The sequence below is a fragment of the Phyllobates terribilis genome, unplaced genomic scaffold, assembly GCF_046119375.1.
Source record: "Phyllobates terribilis strain yellow unplaced genomic scaffold, ASM4611937v1 Scaffold_7__3_contigs__length_470593459, whole genome shotgun sequence".
NCBI lineage: Eukaryota > Metazoa > Chordata > Amphibia > Anura > Dendrobatidae > Phyllobates > Phyllobates terribilis.
The window spans coordinates 108,786,845-108,807,988 of NW_027362767.1; the positions used below are offsets into that span (position 1 = coordinate 108,786,845).

Here is a 21,144-nt window from a genome sequence, read left to right on the forward strand (position 1 = left end):
AAGCCGCCCTTCAGATGGGAGAAGCTGGAAGGAGAGTCCTTCCGCCAGCTGAAGATGGCCCTCACGGGGGATGAAATCCTGGCGTACCCGGATTACAGCCAGCCCTTTATCCTCTACACCGACGCAAGTAACATCGGGCTAGGAGCCGTACTGTCCCAGATCCAGCAGGGGAGAGAACGGGTAATTGCTTACGCCAGCCGAAAACTGCGACCCACCGAAAGAAACCCTGAGAATTACAGCTCATTCAAGCTAGAGTTCCTGGCAGTGGTGTGGGCAGTCACCGAACGCTTTAAGCACTACCTCGCCTCTTCCCGGTTCACCGTGTACACGGATAACAACCCGTTGACACACCTGGACACTGCAAGACTCGGTGCCCTGGAGCAGAGATGGATGGCCCGCCTGACCAACTATGAGTTCACGATCAAATACCGGGCAGGACACTCCAATACCAACGCGGATGCCTTGTCCAGAATGCCAAACCTACCGGACGTAGGGGAAGATCCAGAGGAACTGGAAGAAGTTGAACTCCCCGCGTTTCACCATCATGGGACTACCCAGTATTCCCACCGTGTAAGGGGTAAGCAATCCGCTACGTTCAACCCCTTACCTCATTACAACTGGGCAGAAACGCAAGACAGTGACCCCGCCATCCGACTGGTGAAGGAGATGCTGACTCAGCCAGATGCCCGCCTTGACCCAGACGCTCCGGAGGAGACCAAGCAACTGTGGGCTGAGAAGAGTCGACTGTTCCTTTACAAGGGGAAGTTGTGCCGCAGAATGGTTAACTCCCGGACGCATGAACTGGTCTGGCAAGTAGTGGTGCCAAGAAGAGACGCGGCAATGGTACTGGAGGCATACCACGACGGAGCTGGGCACTTCGGATGGAAGAAGCTGGAGTTCCTGCTGCGCGGGCGGTTCCACTGGGTAGGCATGAGAGGAACCATCGAGAGGTGGTGCAGAGACTGTGGCCCATGCAACCTAAGAAGGAAGGACCGTGCCAGCCAGAAGACTCCCCTGCAGTCCATCGTCACCAGGCAGCCGTTGGAACTGGTAGCCTTGGACCATGTAAAACTGACCCCCAGCAGAAGTGGCTACGTCTATGCGTTAACCATCGTGGATCACTACTCCCGGTTCTTGGTTGTAGTGCCCGTCAAGGACTTAACGGCTCAAACAGCAGCTAGAGCCTTCCAGCAGCACTTCTGCCGTCCACACGGATACCCAGAGCAGGTGCTGACGGACCAAGGACCTGCCTTTGAAGCGGAAGTCTTCCAGGAGTTCTGCACTCTGTATGGCTGCCGGAAGATAAGAACAACACCCTATCATCCGCAAACCAATGGACTCTGCGAGAAGATGAACCAGGTGGTGATAGACCTTCTGAAAACATTGCCCCTGGAAGAACGCAGTCTGTGGCCTGAGAAACTGCCTGATCTGGTGGACCTATACAATCACATCCCTGTAGGTTCTACCAACTGTACCCCGGCTTATCTAATGAGAGCAAGACCTGGTAAGCTGCCTGTTGATCTGGATATGGGAGTCCTGACACCCGAGGACACTTCATCAGAAGCAGACTGGGACACAGAGAGGCAGCAGCAGTACCGGAAAGTACAGGAGAGCGTTGAGCGAAGTCTCCGTCAAGCAAGAGAAAGACAGGAGAAGACTTACAACCAGTATGCTCCCGCTGTTCCCCTGGTACCTGAAGAGCAGGTCTTGAAGAGGAAAAGACTGCTCCACAAGTTGGACGACCAGTGGGAGAAGGACCCGTACACCGTACTGCCCTCAAGCCATGAAAACCCGAAAGTCTGCACAATCAGTAAGGATGGAGGAGAAACCACAGCCATTGTCTCCCGAGATCACCTGAAGAAGTGTCCCGAGCAGCTACGAAACCCTGAAGAAGATCAAGAAAACCCTCGACCCGCAGAGGAAAGGGAAGAGATGGTCAGTACTGTACTCGGAGACTTCCCTCGGTCTTGGACACAAGTAAATGGCGCTGTTGTGGTACCCGTCCTCACCTTCCTCCAGCCAGCATCCCAAGTGCCTACGGAAAAACAGGTAGAGCTGGAAGAGCAGCCGGTCCAGGAGGCAGAAGACCCCACACAAGCAGACCAGGAGAATCGACCCTCTGCTTATAGTGAGCCTGCCGTGCCCCTAGTGAGCCAAAGAGTCCATAGACAGCTGCCCAGCTTACCTTTGACAGCTCCTACACCCTGTAGTGCAGGACCAGTTAGTGAGCTCCGTAGGTCCACTAGAGCCACTAGAGGCCAGTTGCCCGTACGTTGGAGGATCTAAAGTGTTTAGACTGTTTTATTAATATTTACCTGTTTACTGTTGCTTGTAAATAATTATATTTTTTCTAGTTATTTTATAGGTATCTTTTGTGGATTAACCGGAACTCTGTTGTATATATGTTTGGAGCGTAACCCAGGAACGGACTAAAGACTGTTAAAGACTCGGGGCAGAACAGACCCCTACCTGGTTACGGCTCCCTGTTCTTTGGTGAAATGGACACCCTTTTTGTTTCAAAAATTGCACCCGGTTGCGGACACGCCGTGACCACTTTAACATGTTTTTCCTTATTGTATTGTTCCTGTTTATACCCTGTTATGTTTTCAAAAAAAAAATATATGTTTAGTCCCGGAGTACTAAATTTTACTAGGGGGGAATGTGGAACCCCAGGGGTCTGGTTACCACAGTAATAGCAATATTACGTCTGTGAGCAGGTGGGAGGTCTCCTGGTCAGGAATCCTAAGCATGCCACATCTCCTGCCCAGTCCTGGGAGGGGAAGAACTTCCCCTATATAAGCTGGGGCTGAGGTGGGGTTAAAAAAAAGAAGAACACAGACAGAGACAGAGACACAGTCTGGTCTGGTGTGGATCAGTTACAGGGAAAATAAGAACAGGAGCTCTGTGGGAGCAGTGATAAAAGGAGTCCGGGACTGGAAGCTGTAGAGCTCGTCCGGACTGAAGAGATCTCACCGGACACGGAGTCCGAGGCTGTGGGGACTGTTCCATACCCAGCAGCAGAAGCCGACCGACAGGGGATTTCAGGTCCTCTGGTCAAGAAACCCGAAGGCACGGTCACACGCAAGGGACCAGCACCGCCGTCGTGGAGCGGGGGCTACCAGAAGGCCCCGAGTCACCGGCCATACGGGTGAGCACCACACGGTACACTCAGGGACGTGGGCTACTTTTACCCGCTTCTAGCAAGGTAGCCAAGAAGAGTACAGTTAGTTGGGGAGGCCTACAACTCCGCCTGGCCAGGGGAGATTCTGTCTGCTCACGGACTGACCAGACCCCGACCGCTAGCCAGTACTCCCGGGAGGGTCTGTCTTTGTCACCAGTAAAGACCCTGAACTACACCGCACCGTCTCTGAGTGGTTCCTGGTGCCTGCGTGCAATTCTACCATCCCCATCATCCACGTCCGCTGCCCTGAGGCCATACCCCTCCCGTTGGGGGTTATACTACCCACGCTGCACAACCGTACCACCGGCCTCAGCGGTCTGTCCTGCAGCGGCGGTTTCATAACCGCATTCAACGGGTGGCGTAGTCGAACAATATCATATCTGCCACTAAAAACATCGCCACTTAGTTTGACACCCTGGGCACGGACCGGGTCCGCCACGAGGACTACCACCCCCAACGGATCCGGCTCCGGGTATTCCCCAAACATGGCCCAGGGGGCGCGTCAACTGCATCAGAAATATTCCTATATGTGTGCTTTATAGAATGATATAATGCTGCATCCCTACAATACAGGGCAGAGAGCCATTGCCTACTGCATTATGTCTGACTTTATTTTATGCAGTAGCACAGTAATTATATCCAGACATGAAGTCAGATTACAATGTTATGTATGCATGTTACATGCGATATAATGTATTATACAATACAAAGCTACACTGCATAGTTAAAAACAGTTCTACGTAATAATTTTGGTTAAAGAAGTTCTATAAAAGTTTTTTTTAGAGGGGTGCAGCACACCTTCTTTTCCTCCGCCCTCCCCCTGCAAGCCCTCCTCACTGTGGTCCTGAAGTTCTTATAAGTAGCACACATGCAGCACACATAATATATCAGCAAGGACACAACAGAGCGTATACACCCTGCTCCACATCATCTGACAGCAGCAGATAGCACAGGTGAGTGCATGCACTGACATTGGCCGTGGTGTGTCCTAATACAGAGAGAAGAGAGGCTGGAGGTGCACAGACTCTTCTATTGATACCACAGTTTAGTACTCTGGTGTCATAAGTATTTCTTGGCACTTGATATTCCTAAATGTTGAAAAATAAATGTAAAGCAAATTTACGACATATTTAGTGTCATTCACTACTTCCAAGATATCTAGCATTTTATTTCCATTTCTGTCTGCACAAGTAAGTCACTGTAATATCCACATTCAGTATATTTGTAGGTCCTCATAGGTTTCTTTTTGTTATGATATGGAGTAAAATGCTGAGCTTTGTGCCATGTGTACCCGACACTCCAGTGTGCTGATGAGATGTAGAAAATTTAGGGAAATCGGGGTTAATTTTAAAGTCCTTTTTTTTAAAAGATTAGAAATTCCCACACACAGAGAAAACATTTGTTACTTATATTTTACTTTATGATCAATAAGGGAATTGTATAGAAACAACGAAAGCAAAATTTTGCTTTGACTGAAACAGTAAATATTTTTACTATGACTTAAATCTTCGGTTTTGAAATATCTACAATCGAAAAAGTTAAACTGCACATAAAGAAAGCTAATAAAGTGCATTGTATTAATTTACTTACTTGGTACTCGTAGGGTATGTTCACACACAATAGATGTGATGTACATTTTTCTGTCACTGAAAATGTGTACATCTGAATGGTGTTGTTTCTGCAGCAAGTGCATGAATTTCTGAAATGGGACGGTCACAGAAAGTCTGCAGCGTGTCACCACACACCTATAGCTGATGATTTGCAGGACTGTTCCAAGAACCCTTTCACATGATTCCCATACAGTGGTTTACACAGTCTAGTTTCCCTATCCCATGAATGGATGGATGGATGGATTGATAGATAAGATTGATTGATAAATAGATAAGATTGATAGACATCTAAGTAGTCATGCACAACCTGCCACATCTGTAGTGATAAATGGTTAAATTCTGAAAAGTAGAATTCTATATTCTATTGGTTGAAAAAAACATATCAGTAATATATAAAATGATGATGTCATTTAACTTAATACACATTTTGCTTCCAATTTTTGTCCCAAAAATTGCATGTAAAAACCTACAGCATTATATAGGTATATTTTCTCTGGCATTTTTTCAGTATGTTTTTTGTTTAATATATTTTTTTTTCTAAACAATCAATGTTTTGTATACCTACATTTCTGTCAGCTGATTCATAGGTCATGTGATACTAGAGATTACCCTTAAAATGGCCTGAAAAAAATCCATTAAAGGAATGTAGTGTGTCTAACGCCACCCCGTCACCTCACAGTTTTTTTACGTCCTTATGATCGTCCTACTTTCCAATTAGAACCGTGATCCTGGGACTGTCGCTTGCCTAACAATGTTGAATCCCCCCCTGCTAACAAAAATATGGCAGAGAGAATTGAGCGCTGTCAGTCTTTACTTTTCGTTCCCTAGTTTTCGTGGTGCTGATGATTGCTATGGCTACCGGAGGTCCAACAATGTCCTCCAGGTCTGTCGTAGATCACAGTCTAATAGACCGTACTAAATGCACAATCCATTAGGCAGCCTGTCACTATAGGGGTAGGTGCACACAACCGTTTTCTTTCCATCCAAAAATTTTTTAGATCTGACACTCTGTGAGTCAGATCTAAATTGACAATGCAAGTATATGGGTCTGTGAAAAACATTGGACCGCACTCAGATGACATCTGAGTACAGTCCGATTTTCACGGACTGACAGACTGTTGGAAACGTTTTTTTTTCTCACAACCTCCGAGAAAAACAGATGCCACTGTGATCAAACTCTGATCAGAATAATCGGACCATTTTTTTTGGCAATCATCAGCACCACGAAAAGTAGGGAACGAAAAAAAACGGACACGTGCACAGTTCCATAGAATATCATGGGTATGAGTGAAAACCACAGATAGCACTCGTCCAATATAATTGGTTATATGCATGAGCCCTAACATTGACCTGCAAGATAATGCACTGAATTACTCAAGTAGTGCAGTGTATTATCAATGCATTCAAGGGATTGAGTGTTAAAGTCCCCTTATGGGACTAATAAATATTGTAAATATTTTTAGTGCTTAAAAAATGGTTAAACAAACCCTACCCACTCCCCCCCCCTCCCAAAAAAAAGATCAGAATAAAAAGTTGTTTAATCTAATAAAACTAAATGGCCCTAAAAAACACATATATCTGGTATCACCACATCCATAGCATTCAGTACAAAAAACTGTATTTTTTGTCCATCTTACATCACATTAAAATTAAATTAAAAATGATCAAAAAGTCGTATGTATACCAAAATTGTGCCAGTTAAAACTCCTTACACAAGAAGCAAGTCCTCATAGAGTTCTGAATTGTTATGGCTCACAGAATACGATGCAAAAAATTTCTTGAGCAAAAGTAGTAAAACTTAAAATAAGCTTTAGAAATTGCGTAAACCTGTCATCGTATCAACCCATACCATAAAACACAAAAAATGCCCAAAAAAAATGCGCTGGAATTACAATTCGTTTTTACATTCCCACTGCAAAAAAAAGTGAAGAAAAATGTTCAAAAGTCATATAAACCAAAAAATGATGACAAAAACTACAGCTGACAAAAAAAAAATGCTTATTATATGCTTTTTCTTACCAAAAGTAATAAAAATAGAAAAAAAAATATGGTAATGTAATAATTTCATCATATGAATCTGTAGAAAAAAAAGTGTTATGGTAATTACTAAATAGTGAGTTTGATTAAAAACTCCAGAAGTACTACTTTTTTGTTCACACCATTAAGTGTCATAAAAAGTGCTATAAAAGTAATATGTAACCATAAATAGGACCAATAAAAACTATGTCTTGTGCAAAAAATAAAACTGCATACGACTCAGTTGCCAGAAATACAGTATGTTAAACTTATGACTATCGGAAAATGGTGACACAATAACATTTTTTTTTTCAAACAGAGCAAAAAAGTAGTAACACCTAAATTAAATTACATAAATGTGGTATCAAGACAAACAGAATAAAGGTAATACTTTCTGCAGCAAATAAAAAGCATAAAATATCAAATGTCAAAAACCAAAAGCAGAATTGTAGGGTTTTTTTTTACTATTTTTTTCCATAAAGAGTTAATAAAAGTTAGTTTTTCTGTACCACAAAATAGTGCCACTGACAAATGCAACATATCCCTCAAAAACAAGCCTTCATATAGCTACGTCTATTATTTCTCCTGAAATAATATGAAAATATAATATGAAATATGAAAAATAATATGAAAATCCAAGAAAACGCGGCTTCACAGCAACATCAGTTTATCAGTCCAAAGGTCTATTAACACGTTAACTGCTTCCGGACCACCCATTGACTCTAAACTTCTGGGCGGTCCTGCTTCTACTCTAGTGATGTTCTAAAATGTCACTGCATATGATCGCAGCTTAGAAACTCTTTATATCACATGTACGAAAAAAAATAAAATGTGCCTGTTCAGGAATGGGTGTAAATGACCTAGTCTTGAACTTGTAAAGGGACAACAAGCAAAATCGGAACAAACTAACTCTTAGTAAACCTGTGCGTTTCAAACTCAACCATTCTTAGCCATGAACCATGACGTGGGAAACCATGCCTAAGAACGGCTGAGAATGTTTGAATTTGAAACACTAAATGTTCACTAGGAGTTAATCTATTCCGATGGTTGCTCATTGCTTAATATGTATTAATAAGCTTTTGGATTTTTATCCTAAAGTTGCTATGTAGTGGGGTATTTTGTATTTTTCTATAGCCTTCCCGGTCTCTGTCCATTTACGCAATCGTGGTGCGGTTTATCTGAGCCGGTTAATTTATCCTGAATAGCTCCTGAACTGTGACAGTGAAAAAACAGTAAAAAAAAAAAAAAAAACCACATGTGGACAATAAAGGGGGTGTCCACTACTCAGACAACCCCTTTTCAATTACTTTATTCCCCTGAAAATAAAAATGGCCCATGCTCACCTCCAGTGGTGGCACTGTTCCGTTGACGTTGTTATGTCACATGAGACCTCCAGCCAGTTATCGGCACTTAATGGGTTGCCTTACTCTCACTTCTTCCAAATGTCAGTTTCGTCTGAAGGAAGTGAGATCTGTTTGCTCTCTGACTTCCTCCAGATGTCTGTTACACTGGAACGGCGCCGGCACTGGAGGTGAGTACAGGTTGTCTTTATTTTACATGGGGGAACATAGTAATTGAGAAGGGGTTGTTTGATAGTGGACAGCTCCTTTAGGGACAACTTAGGCCTGGTCTTTAAGGCGTTAAACTTTCCCTGTAGACCTCCAGAAAACTTTTTTTGCCCAAGTAAAACACGAAGTTACAAAGTTTCCGGGTGCCACTCTCACAGATAAAATACAAGACAGTATGGATTAAGTAGTGAATCCACACTGGGATAGGTTTTCTGGTGTGACTCATGCCAAATCTGTAATTATTATACCTGTATATTATATGTACATACAATGCTCATGTCACATGTAGTTACCTATTTCTGTCCTTTTTTCTTTCAGGACCGCAACACTTGTAAGCAGGATGCATTTCATCTATGGACTGGTGATTTTTGGTAGGTTAGTTCTTTTTTTCTTGAAATTTCTCAATGTTTAGATTGCAGGAGACGATCTCTGATTTATTCTACTTGTCGTTTTGGAAGCATTCATCAGCTGACAGATTCCCTTTAATTGAAATACCCCATAAATGATTTAATTAAATTGCATCTGTCATTAAACTATCTTGCCCTGTTTATGGAAAGCACCTTATGGGAACAGGTTAATTCACCCAAATATTGTAAAAAAAATTGTGCGATTTGTCTAATTGATCAGAAGAATTTAACAGACTGAAAGTTTTTCTAAAAGGAGCACTCCCCCTAGGTCTATGATAAGTTTCTACCAGAAGTAATCCGCTGCATTATTTGTATGGCTTTATTAGGCTTTGTTCATATAAGGTTTAATGGAATAAGTCTGGAGGGTCTTTGTATGGGTAACTCTAAAGTAAAGCTGTGATGTATAACACTATATGTTGCTAATTGGTTCCAATTGTATAAAATAATGGGAGTCGCATTCTAGTGATTAGGTTGGGTCACTGCAATCATACATTTATTATCTATCATGTGGGTTGGAGGATGGTGAATGCATTTCCTAATTTTCTGTTCAATAGTGACCACAGAATCTAAGGTCTGAGGAAGCAGCTCCCCTAGACATGACACAGCTGTAGAGCTGCTGATGGGTTAGCATTGGGCCCTTTAAATGTTCACAGATCTACTTATTAGACCATGCTAAAGGTGTGTCCTAAGAGATTGGCAATATTACACTGACAATTATATATTACAAAGCATTATTTAAGTGTTCACTGCATCCTTTAGCAGTCCTCTAGTAAAATAGAAACATCCAGTAAAATTAAAAAAAAGAAACTATCGTGGATTTTCTGTTTTCTTCCATTTTACTGAAAAAATATATACAAATTATTTAATAAATTATATGTATCCCAAAATGTTACCAAAAAAAACTACAAATCCCACCAAAAGTAAATAAAAAAAGTTATAATTCAGCAACACAAAAATTACTTTACCAATAACTCATGTTGTGCAAAAGTGCTAAACTGTAATAACTGTACACAATGGGCATATTCATTTAGGCTATCTAATCCTTAAGCTTATCTAGGCAGTTGTAAAATATGCCAGATTTATCAAAGTGTTTCTTGCTATTTGCTTACTTAGTAACTTACGTTGTGCCGAAATTTGTGTCAAATTTTTTTACATATGGTGTCACATTTTAGACCACACCCCTTTCCTGGTAAATCACACATGTTCCTGTAAGGCCACACCTCCTTGCCAACCAAGGCAGAAAAAGTGCTTAAAACACATAGTAAACATGGGGCATGTGTTAACAGGTGCTCAGATGCAACAGCTCAGAGAATGAGGAGACAGTGGCAATTTAACCAACATTTATTTGATCAACACAATAAAAGGGGTGCCTATGGCACAAAATCAGTGAATATAATAAACAGTGAAACACTGAATATTTATGCAATTCTAACTGCACACTCCTATTCTTATTATTACAACTAAACACTAGTATCGTCAAAGGTTTCTTGGTCCTAATGTCTTAAAACTAAGTGTGTCACCGACTCTATCGGGCCCGTAACCATCATCACTCTCTGTCACACTCTAGGCAATATGAATCCTGATACAGGCCTTAACAGTAGTCTAGGATACTCCGCAAAGAATCACTTTGCACTCCCCCTCATGCTGACCACCTCCGTCTCCTGAAGCATGGCCCTGGTCCCTTGTTTTTGTCTTGTACGTCTACACGGGAGGTTGCAGCACACACGGACGTCCCTTTTCTGCAACCTGGTGGTCTCCCTTTCAGACCTGGCTCTGCTCGCTTGATTTGGATCTTCCAGCTGCTGTCTCTCGGTTGTATCACTCGGATCTGGTCTCTCGGTTGTATCACTCGGATCTGGTCTCTCGGTTGTATCACTCGGATCTGGTCTCTCGGTTGTATCTCTCGGATCTGGTCTCTCGGTTGTATCTCTCGGATCTGGTCTCTCGGTTGTATCACTCGGATCTGGTCTCTCGGTTGTATCACTCGGATATGGTCTCTCGGTTGTTTCACTCGGATCTGGTCTCTCGGTTCCTTCACTCTAATCTGGTCTCTTGGTTCCTTCACTCTAATCTGGTCTCTCAGTTCCTTCACCCTGATCTGGTTTCTCGAAATGGCAGCTATAAGTCAATTCAACTGCCTCACACGTCTGTCCTGCTACCTGTCCAGGCGTCAACTCCTCCTCTTCACTACCCTCCTGAGCCTTTTATAATTATTAACTGTACCACAACGACCACCTGACCTGGTGTCTCTTTCAAGCTATTTCCCCTCAGGAACCATGTATGTAGTCTTAAAGTTCTTGCTGATACAGCTCTCGAAACATCCTCCCGTCCTACACTATTTAATTAGTAGATGGTGGCGCTTGCTCACAGACACACCATTAGGCCTCAAACTGCGGGAATCTCTCTTTTTCTCCACCTCGTTACACGTCATGAAAGACAGTTTGTTTTGTTTTTGTTTTTTTGCATAAAAGTACACTAGAATTATGCAATATTTAGCTTGAAAAAGCACCCCTACGTTCCTCAAAATAGTGCAGTTAACAAATACAAATTATTCTGAAAAATCAAGCTCTGATACAGTTACAATGATTAAAAACAGTAAAAAAAAAGAGTTGTCTTTGGAATACTTAATTTACCTTGTGTTTAAAGCCTTTTTAGTTTCGACAATATTATTCACAATTCTCTAAATCTAAATTAAAAAAGACATCTATGAAGTTAATTTATGATACAAATGTATAAATAAAGGTAGCAAGATATGAAATATAAGGCATGTGTTGTGCCATGGATTTTTCAGAGTGTGAAAAGAATTTTATATATTTGAATGATTCCAATTCACGTTATAAAGGAAACTTCAAAACTTTCTAATATACTTTTGTTTTATTACATTGATCCAAATCCTCTTCCCTTCGCATAGCAATTCAGTTAAAGGGAATCTATCACCAGGTTTTTTCTACTCCATCTGAGAGCAGCATAATGTAGAAGGAGAAGCCTTGATTCTTGCAATGTGACACTTACTGGGCAGCTTTCTATTATTTAGCTAAAATCTGTTTTATCTGCTGCAGATCTAGCAGTTCTCTGAATTCTGAGCTCTGTATAACCCCGCCCACACCACTGGTTGGCTTCTTTCTGTATACACTGTGCATAGGCAGGCAGCTGCTAATCATTGGTGGGGGTGGGGGTGGTCTACCTGGCAGCAGGTTTACTAGTCCACTAGTGATAATCTCCTGATGATAAAACAGTGATTTTATGACAACTACACTAAGCACCCCTAGTAAGTGACACACCACTGCTCTGAAGCGGACCGGATCACTCCGATGCTACAGAGGCAAAACTGCCTCTGCTAGCTTCTTTGGAGATTGTGGCGTTTGGGCCAGCGGCCAACCACAACCATTCTGATATTGGAGACCTATCCTTAAATATATTATGAAGTTAAGAAAACTATGTTGATATGTTATCTGACAAAAATCTGATAATTCCTTTTTTAGGCATTCTGGTGCAATCAACAAAAGCTGACCCCGGAGAATGTGAGTGTGTCCAATGTATTTTATAGTCCACTACTAAAGTTAAAGGGATGGTCTGAAATAAAAATAATTTTCATTCTAAATCTCTATCTATTTAGTGCGATAATCTAAACTATTTTCTAATATACTTGCATTAAAAATTCCCTACCGTTCCCTAACTACTCAATCTAACTGCTATTCTAATTTTTTCCCTACTTCCTTTCTGATGACGCTTTGTTTAAGAATCCCACTGTATGCTGAGATACTCAAATGAAGTGTCATCAGGGGGCAGAGGCTGTGGTCACTGCCGCAGCCTCTGACCCCTCCATGAAATTGACCGTCATCAGTGACCTTTGTTTCAGGGGCTGCGCTGATCCCAGCGAAATGTGCACTGTGCGATGTGCACAATGACAGCACGCTCTCTGTAGTTGGCTCAGGTCAGCAGTAACGAGCCGGCAACCGAGCAGTTTCAGAATAACCCAGTGAGCAGAGACCAGTGATGTCTCTTGTGGGAGTGGCAAAACCACAGATAGCACTCGTCCGATACAATTGGTTGTATGCATGAGCCCTAACATTGACCTACTAGATAATGCACTGAATTACACAAGTAGTGCAGTGTATTATCAATGCATTCAAGGGAGTGAGTGTTAAAGTCCCCTTATAGGACTAATAAATATTGGAAATATTTTTAGTGTTTAAAAAATGTTTAAACAAACCCTACCCACTCCCCCCCCCCCAAAAAAAAAAGTATAAAAAATCTGAATAAAAAGTTGTTTAATTTAATAAAACGAAACGGCCCTAAAAAACGCATAGATCTGGTATCACCACATCCGTAGCAACCAGCACAACAAAACTGCAACAGTATTATATTTTTTGTCTGTCTTACCTCACATTAAAATGAAATTAAAAAATTATCGAAAAGTCATATGTATACAAAAATTGTGCCAGTTAAAACTAATTACACAAGAAGCAAGTTCTCATATAGTTCTGCATTGTTATGGCTCACAGAATATGATGCAAAACTTTCTTGAGAAAAAGTAGTAAAACTTAAAATAAGCTTTAGAAATTGTGTATCCATGTCATCATATCAACCTATACCATAAAACTGTATCATTATTTATCCAGCATGGGGAACAAAAAAAAATGCAAAAACAACACTCGAGAATTTCAATTTGCTTTTTTCATTCCCACTGCAAAAAAAGTGAAGAAAAATGATCAAAATTCATATAAACCCAAAAACAACAATGAAAACTACAGCAGACAAAAAAAGCTTATTAAATGCTTTTTCTTAGCAAAAGTAATAAAACAGAAAAAATTCTAGTAATGTAGTAATTTCATCATATCAATCTGCAGGAAAAAAAAGTGCTATGGTAATTACTAAATGGTGAGTTTGATTAAAAACTCAAGAAGTGCTACTTTTTTGTTCTTACCACCTCCCATTAAGTGTCATAAAAAGTGCTATAACAGTAATATGTACCCATAAATAAGACAAATAAAAACGATGTCTTGTACAAAAAATAAAACCTCATACTGCTCAGTTGCCAGAAATACAGTATGTTAAACTTATGACTATCGGAAAATGGTGACACAAAAACAAATTATTTTTTTCAAACAGAGCAAAAAAGTAATAAGACATGAATTAAACTTCGTAAATGTGGTATCAACATAATAGTAAAGACAAACAGGAAAAGGTAATACTTTCTGTGGCAAATAAAAAGCATAAAATATCAAATGTCAAAAACTAAAAGCAGAATTGTAGGTTCTTTTTACTATTTTTTTCCATAAAGAGTTAATAAAAGTTTGTTTTTCTGTACCACAAAATAGCGCCACTGACAAATGCTACATATCCTTCAAAAAACAAGCCCTCATTAGCTACGTCTACAAGAAAAGTTAATTCTCCTGAAATAATCTGAAAATCCCCAAAACCCCGGCTTCACAGCAACATCAGTTTATCAGTCCAAAGGTCTATTAACACGTTAACTGCTTCCCATAGACTCTAAACTTCTGGGCGGTCCTGCTCCTACTCTAGTGATGTTCTAAAACGTCACCGCATAGGATCGAAGCTTAGAAACTCTTTACATCGCATGTATGTAAAAAAAATAAAATGTGCCTGGTCAGGAACGGGTGTAAATGACCTAGTCTTGAACTGGTTAAGGGACAATGAGCAACATCGGAACAAACTAACTAAGTGCTAGATCTCTGCAAGCCAGGTATTCTGACAACTTACTCCGGTGCTGGCTCGTTACTGCTGATCTAAGCCGGCAACAAATAGCGCGCTGTCATTGTGCACATTGCACAATGTGTGACTAGCCCAGTCCCTGAAACGAGCATCACTGATGATGGTTTGTTTCAAAGTGGGGTCAGAGGCTGCAGCAGCGACCACAGCCTCTTCCTCTGATGATTCTTCATTTAAGTACCTCAGCATGCTGGATTCTCAAACAAAGTGTCATCAGAAATGAAGTAGAGAAAAAAAATAGAATAGCAGTTAGATAGTGTAGAAAGGGAACGATAAGGAATTTTTAATGCAAGTATATTAAAAAATAGGATTGATTATGGCACTAAATAGAGCTTTAAATATTCTCGGTTTAACAGCAGTCAAACCTCAATTTTTAGGAAACAAGCAATAAGAATACATTTTATCTGGCACTAGAAATATCATATACAGCCCATAATTTGACCATGAAATATTCCTTCTTTATTTACTTTTACATTTAGAGGTGCAGGGGAGAGGTGATTTCACGTCCACTTACGGGACCCATACACAATAAGCAGATAGTGTGCACCTATCCCATTAGGTATCACCAAACATTACATCTCCTACCCTGCTCACCTCTTCATATGGAAGGAGGGAAGCAGGACTAACCCTTTAATATATTATTGCTGAAGAACAAAGGCTGTATAAAAAGTATTTATTTTTTGGCTTCTTTATGAAATATATGTTCAAAGGACTATTTGAGTAGCAACTTCTATAGGATTTTTGTAATTCATATATATTTACTATGTGAAATATGATGTATCGATATTACATTACATTATTATGTGTATATACACATGTTAGGTATAATATTACTAGTTCCTGATAGATTATTTATTTTCCATTCATTTTCTGTAGTGAGAGGGATTTATCCATGTAGCTCTTTGTGTGACAGTGAAACAAACCTTAATTATTCACAAATTCTGTGTAGTTAAGCTTGTATTTTATATATAATGGCCAATACAACACTAAACAAAGAATAGTAATGTTCATTCATGTTCTTAAAGGGTTACTAGACAATAAAAATATTAAGCTGTTTTAATCGGTAGGGGAAATATGAAGCAGATGTAAGGATAAAATAATCATTACAAGGCACCCATTAAAATCTTTGGGCCGTCCTTGGCTCACTGGGTTCTTCAGAACAAATCAAGCTTTTATAGCCGCTCTTTCCAATAGACTGGGGTCCTATATAACTAAGCTGCACTTTATTCGCTTAGAATTTCCTGATTTGTTATTTAAAATTACTTTTCTAAACCAGAAAACCCAGGATGCAGAAAAAAAGGACAAAGCTAAATCATTTTGGGAAGTAACAGAAAAATTATAGGTGCTTTCACATTGCGTTCTGTGTCCCCGTCAGGGCATATGTCCTAAAATTCCCCGCAAAACGGGGTCCGGACGTATGTTGTGACGGGGGCCATAGACCGCAATGGTGACGGCAGAGCGAACATGCACTCTGCTGTGGACTTTTTTCGGGAAAGTACGCCCACAGGAGGAGGACACTCATACGTAGGCTGTTGCGTCTGAGTGTCCGCCTCCTGTGGGCGTACACTCGCGAAGAAAGTGCACAGCAGAGCGCACGTTCGCTCTGCCGTCACCATTGTGGTCTGTGGCCCCCGTCACAGCATACGTCCGGACCCAATTTTGCGGGGAATTTTAGGACCTATGCCCCGACAGGGACACAGAACGCAATGTGAAAGCACCCTTAATGTGATCTTTTGCAAATTACACTTTTTAAAGAAAAGTTATAATCAGAAAATGACCTAGGTAATTTTGTGATTATTTACTTTAAATGGTTATTCTTAGGCTATGTGCCCACGATGCAGAAATGCTCTGGATTTTTTCCTGAGCATTTCTGCATCTCCCTGGCAGAAAAAACGCATGCGGATTGTACATGCGGATTGTACATGCGTTTTCCTGCCAGGGACAAGCGGATGTGAAGCGTTCTTCACATGCATTTCCGCATGCGGGTTGACAAGCGCTTTCCAAGCGATTTTAGCATCACTTGGAATGTGCTTGTCAACTTGGTCACACTATATAAATCCATGCAACCGACATGGATTTATATAGTGTGACCATAAAAGAATGGTAAAAAATAAAAAAATAAATCTATACTTACCTTCTGATGGCCCCCGGAGTCTTGCTTCGCTCCGTCCTGGCTTGCCGGCAGCTCGCGGTACACTACACTGAAGGACCTGCCGTCACATTACTATGACGTCAGCTCAGGTCCTTCAGTCCACCGCGAGCTGCCAGCAAGTGAAGACGAGCGCACCGTGGGCCATCAGAAGGTAAATAAAATATTTATTTTTTATTTTATTCTTTTTTTTACAGGTTCTATGGTACCCGGGTCCGGAGGAGAGTCTCCTGTCCTCTATACCCGGGTACCATTCGCACATTGAAACGCTTGGATTCCGCATCTACAGATGCAGTGATGCGGATTACATGCGTTCCAATGAAAGTCAATGGCGGTGAAAACGCAGCGCTTCCGCAAAATAATTGGTAGTGCTGCGTTTTTTTCCGCAATGATAACCCGCAGCGGAAATTTCCGTAGCATGTGCACAGCACATGCGGATTATCATTGGGGAACATGGCAGGCCTTCTACCATGCGTTTTTTAAGCGTTTCTGCAGCTTTTTTGCCGCTGTGCAAACGCTTAAAAAAAACGCATCGTGGGCACACAGCCTTATAGAGGTTGTCCACTACTATACATAATGCCCCCATCGATTAAAAGAGTGGAAAAAAGTGTTTTTGTAATTACCTTTTGTTGTCATTCTTGCCTGTGAGCGACGCTATTGCCGACCACTCACTAGGCATCATGTGACCCTGGCTGCAGCCGGCTCTGACATCCGCTGAAGGCCTGTCAAGTTCCGGCTGCAGCCAGGCGAGACCCAGTGACGCGCACCCCCCCTGGCTGATGAGCTGTGGGCGGTGTTTCACCACATGTCACTGCCCAGCATCCACCGTGCACTTTCCCAACGAATACAGAGGAGAAGGAAAGCACACTGTGGATGCTGGGCTGTGACATGCAGTGAAACACCGCCCACAGCCTATCAATCAGGGGGAAGCACGTCACTGAGTCATGCCTGGCTGCAGCTGGAACTTGACGTGACATCAGCGGATGTCAGCTGAGGCTGACAACACAGGGTAATTACAAAAACACTTTTTTCCTCTCTTTAAATCGATGGAGGCATTATGTATAGTAGTGAACAACCTCTTTAAGTTGTCTCTTGAGCAGCTCCAAGCTTTCCAGGCTCCTCACTTCCTGGTTTCTGGCAAGGAGGGCTCTCCTCCTGGAGTACAAAATCCAAGAAAAAAGAGAGATTCCAGCTTCATAAGTATTCCAAAATGTGTTCTTTAAAATAAAGAATTATAAAGAACGCAGGTTTGTTGAGTTCGAAACACGTTGCTCCTTGTCCTGATATGGAATCTGTTTTTAAAGAATACATTTTTGAATATTTATGAAGCTGGAATCTCTTCCTTTTTTCTTGGATTTTGTACGACGAGTTGTACCTCGTATCCCGTGCTTCAGGACCCCTGAGTCTGGGTGAGCTGGTGTCTTTCTATTTTCTCCTCCTTAAGTGACAGTTCTGGTTAGCAGCACAGCTGCAGTGTTAGCAGAAATATAAAGCTCAGCACAAGTTCTGTTGTAACACATTAATCTATCTGTGGCTTGCTCTGGAGTATACACAGCTATCACTATACTTGCGTATATAGATAATAGGGCATATCAACAAGCACAAGGCTAAGGAAAGTGAGAGCCATGAGTAGGAGATGTGCTCCAAAAGCTGCACATGGTGGGGATTGGTGATTTTGCAGGAGCTGCGAGGTAGGGAAAGTGAGATGAGCAGATAACTGCTGTGTAGAAATCAATGGGCTAGAGAGAGCTGACTGGTATGATAGGAGAGAACCCCTCTCCTGGAATGCAAATACTGTAAGCTTTCACCTTTGGCCAGGGTCTGGGCAGGCAGTAGCGGCCGAGGTCTATGTAAACCAGCTGTACACTATGTAAGATAAAATCTCTCATTGCAGGAGAATGACAGCAGATAGAAAAAAACTATTTAATCTCCAACTTTCTTATTTGCATGGTGTCTAACTATAGCAGTAACATGAGAATACCCCTTTAGGTATTATTGTGATTTAATGGAAATCCACAATCATAAATACAAGCTGATGTAAAGTACTAACGCTGGATCCAGCTGGTGCTCTCCGAGGATAATACTAAACTTGGAAATATAAGCAACTATTTTCAGAAACCATAGGGAGCCTGTCTAATGTCAACAATTTTCCAGCTTCTGTGAATATAATAGGGCGATGAATATGGATATTGCGTGTGAAGTACAATCTGTAATCAGACACCAAAAGCAGGCACTGCTTCCATGTGTATAATCTGGGACTTCACTACTTGTCTGTTTCTCAATGTGCAGATGGTTCAGGTCTATAAAACCTCAACAATAAATATGAATATTTTAGAACAATAATTACTAAAGTAGATCCAAAGTAATGTTTTTGTAAATAATCCAAAAGTGTTTCACTCAAAAATGACAATGTTACAAAGTGATGTCTTATAGCTTGGATATGGCTGCATTTCCTTGATAGCTGTTGGAGCTTGTTTGTTTTTTTTATTAGACAGAACTTCAAATCTCCATACATAGACGCAGAGTCAAAGGTGATTGTCATGGGCTCATCTGGTGAGGTGGATTATATAAGCCGCAGGTCAGGGTGGACAACAAGGAGTGAAGGCGATGGCACTGTGGGCAGGACTTGCCGTATGGCATGTGGAACAGCGGGGACTAGGACAGCAAGCAGACAAGCGAAGTGGGAAACACCAGAAGACAGAGTTAGGAATGTATAGAATAGAAACAGGTGTCATTGTGCACAGTGGAATTTCCAATCCATCAACATTAACTGTTATTACGGCAGAGAAGGTTGACTGAGCAGAACACTGACTAACTGATGGTGTCGTTGTCAGAGGCTACATCATACTGGTGTGATTGAGATGAGTGATGGAACATATACTCCAGCATGCACTCTGCTTCCTCCCCGCTAAGGCATTTGCTAGAGGCAAGGAGGCCAGATGTGACTTGCATTTGGTATCCAAGGGGTAATATTTTTCCTTGCGGAGAGAGACATGTTAAGCATGTCACGGTGAGGAGACTTTTAAAGTTGCAATGCTCCTCTGGAAAATATGCAAATTGTCTCTTCAGAGAGGAAGAGGACCAGAACTCTAGTGCTCCCTACAGAAAGTAGATAGTCAGCCAAATCAGAACTCACACTTTACACTGATGAGGGGCAGTACACCGAAACACAGTGTATGCAAATTGAGTTTCTGGTTCTGGCTTATATCCTAAGTCATGTGACAAGGCTCGTTAAAGGGTCACTATTGACTTTTAGGATTCCTACTTCCTGTAGGTGGCGCTAGAGTTCTGGTCCTCTTCCTCTCTGAAGAGACAATTTGCATTTGGTACTACTACTGCTAGGACAGTTGCTGCCAGCATTATGACTTATGTTTAAACTGATGCTAGCAGTAACCACATTTTTTATCTGTGATGTTAGTTTTTTTTCTATCTCTCTGCCACTTCCGTTGTCCATGCCATGTTTGGGTTTAGCATACATTTTTGACAAAATTATAAAATTTCATTTGTGTATAAACTTTGTTACCAAATCTAACCAATTTTTTATTTAAAATTTTCCCACCCTTGGCAAAAAAAAGTTTTAAGCCTAAATAGAGAGGATGCTTTACAGGTACATGCGACTTGTCAAACTGTTGCAAAACTTTAACCTCATATTGTTTTTTTGTTTTTTGTTTCATTTTTTTTTTAAATAACGTCGATCCGTCTGCAACCAAAATGAAAAATAATTTAATGAAACCTAAAATTCTAGCTTGCAAACTTGCTATGTGTGGGTTCATGACAAATAACAAACATGCGGCAACAATGGAAGTATGGTCATGGGGTGTATGGTATCTAGAGTAGACCATTAAAACAGAATAAAAAGAGATCCTTAATGTTAAAGATGAAGAGAAGGCTATGTCCCTTTACAAAATAGGATGAGACCAGAAAATCTAGGTGGAATCACATCCCAATAGCAAGCACTTGCAACTGACAGTTCTAATCAGGTGACATGTGTACACATCTAATATAAATTATTAGGATATTAGATTGTTGGAGTAATGAAAATTATTTTAACCAATGCGCACACTTGAAGTTTAAACCCACGTTTGTCTACTCAGGATTTGGGTTATTTTTCTATGAAAAAATAACTTGGTGCATCTCAAAACAGGGATTTCACTTTCATTTACAAACAGAAACAAGCCTTGAATTCAGAATTTGGATTTAGCTGCAAAATCTACAATGAGTGCTTTAATACTACCCTTGTTTGTTGTCACTGTTTAAAAAAGGCAGCTATTAAGGTGCTATTGCAGCAGTATATAACAGATGTAGTAATTCACAGTCACACTTAGTGGTGATGATGAGATGCTACAACAGTTCACTGTGTATCTCTTGAATCTTGGATTTCTATTCACAGACTGAGATTATCTCTCCCATTTTTAATCAGGTACATCAGCACTGAAGTAGTACATCACTGCCTCATTAGGGCTTTATCTATCCCTAACCT

General features: G+C 41.1%; 1 protein-coding gene across 2 annotated transcripts in view; it reads left to right on the forward strand.

The window, feature by feature from the left end:
* Nucleotides 1–4,056: 4,056 nt before the first annotated feature.
* Nucleotides 4,057–21,144, forward strand: part of COCH (cochlin) — a 62,903-nt gene continuing 45,815 nt past the window's right edge. Inside the window, exons 1-3 of one of the 2 annotated variants that reach the window (XM_073637562.1) lie at nucleotides 4,057–4,134; nucleotides 8,694–8,746; nucleotides 12,265–12,303. In XM_073637562.1, the coding sequence (XP_073493663.1) occupies nucleotides 8,716–8,746; nucleotides 12,265–12,303 (70 nt within the window). In that variant the 5' untranslated portion in view covers nucleotides 4,057–4,134; nucleotides 8,694–8,715. Of the gene's footprint in view, nucleotides 4,135–8,693; nucleotides 8,747–12,264; nucleotides 12,304–17,501; nucleotides 17,674–21,144 lie in introns of those variants that run through there. The other variant, XM_073637563.1, reaches the window with a different exon arrangement.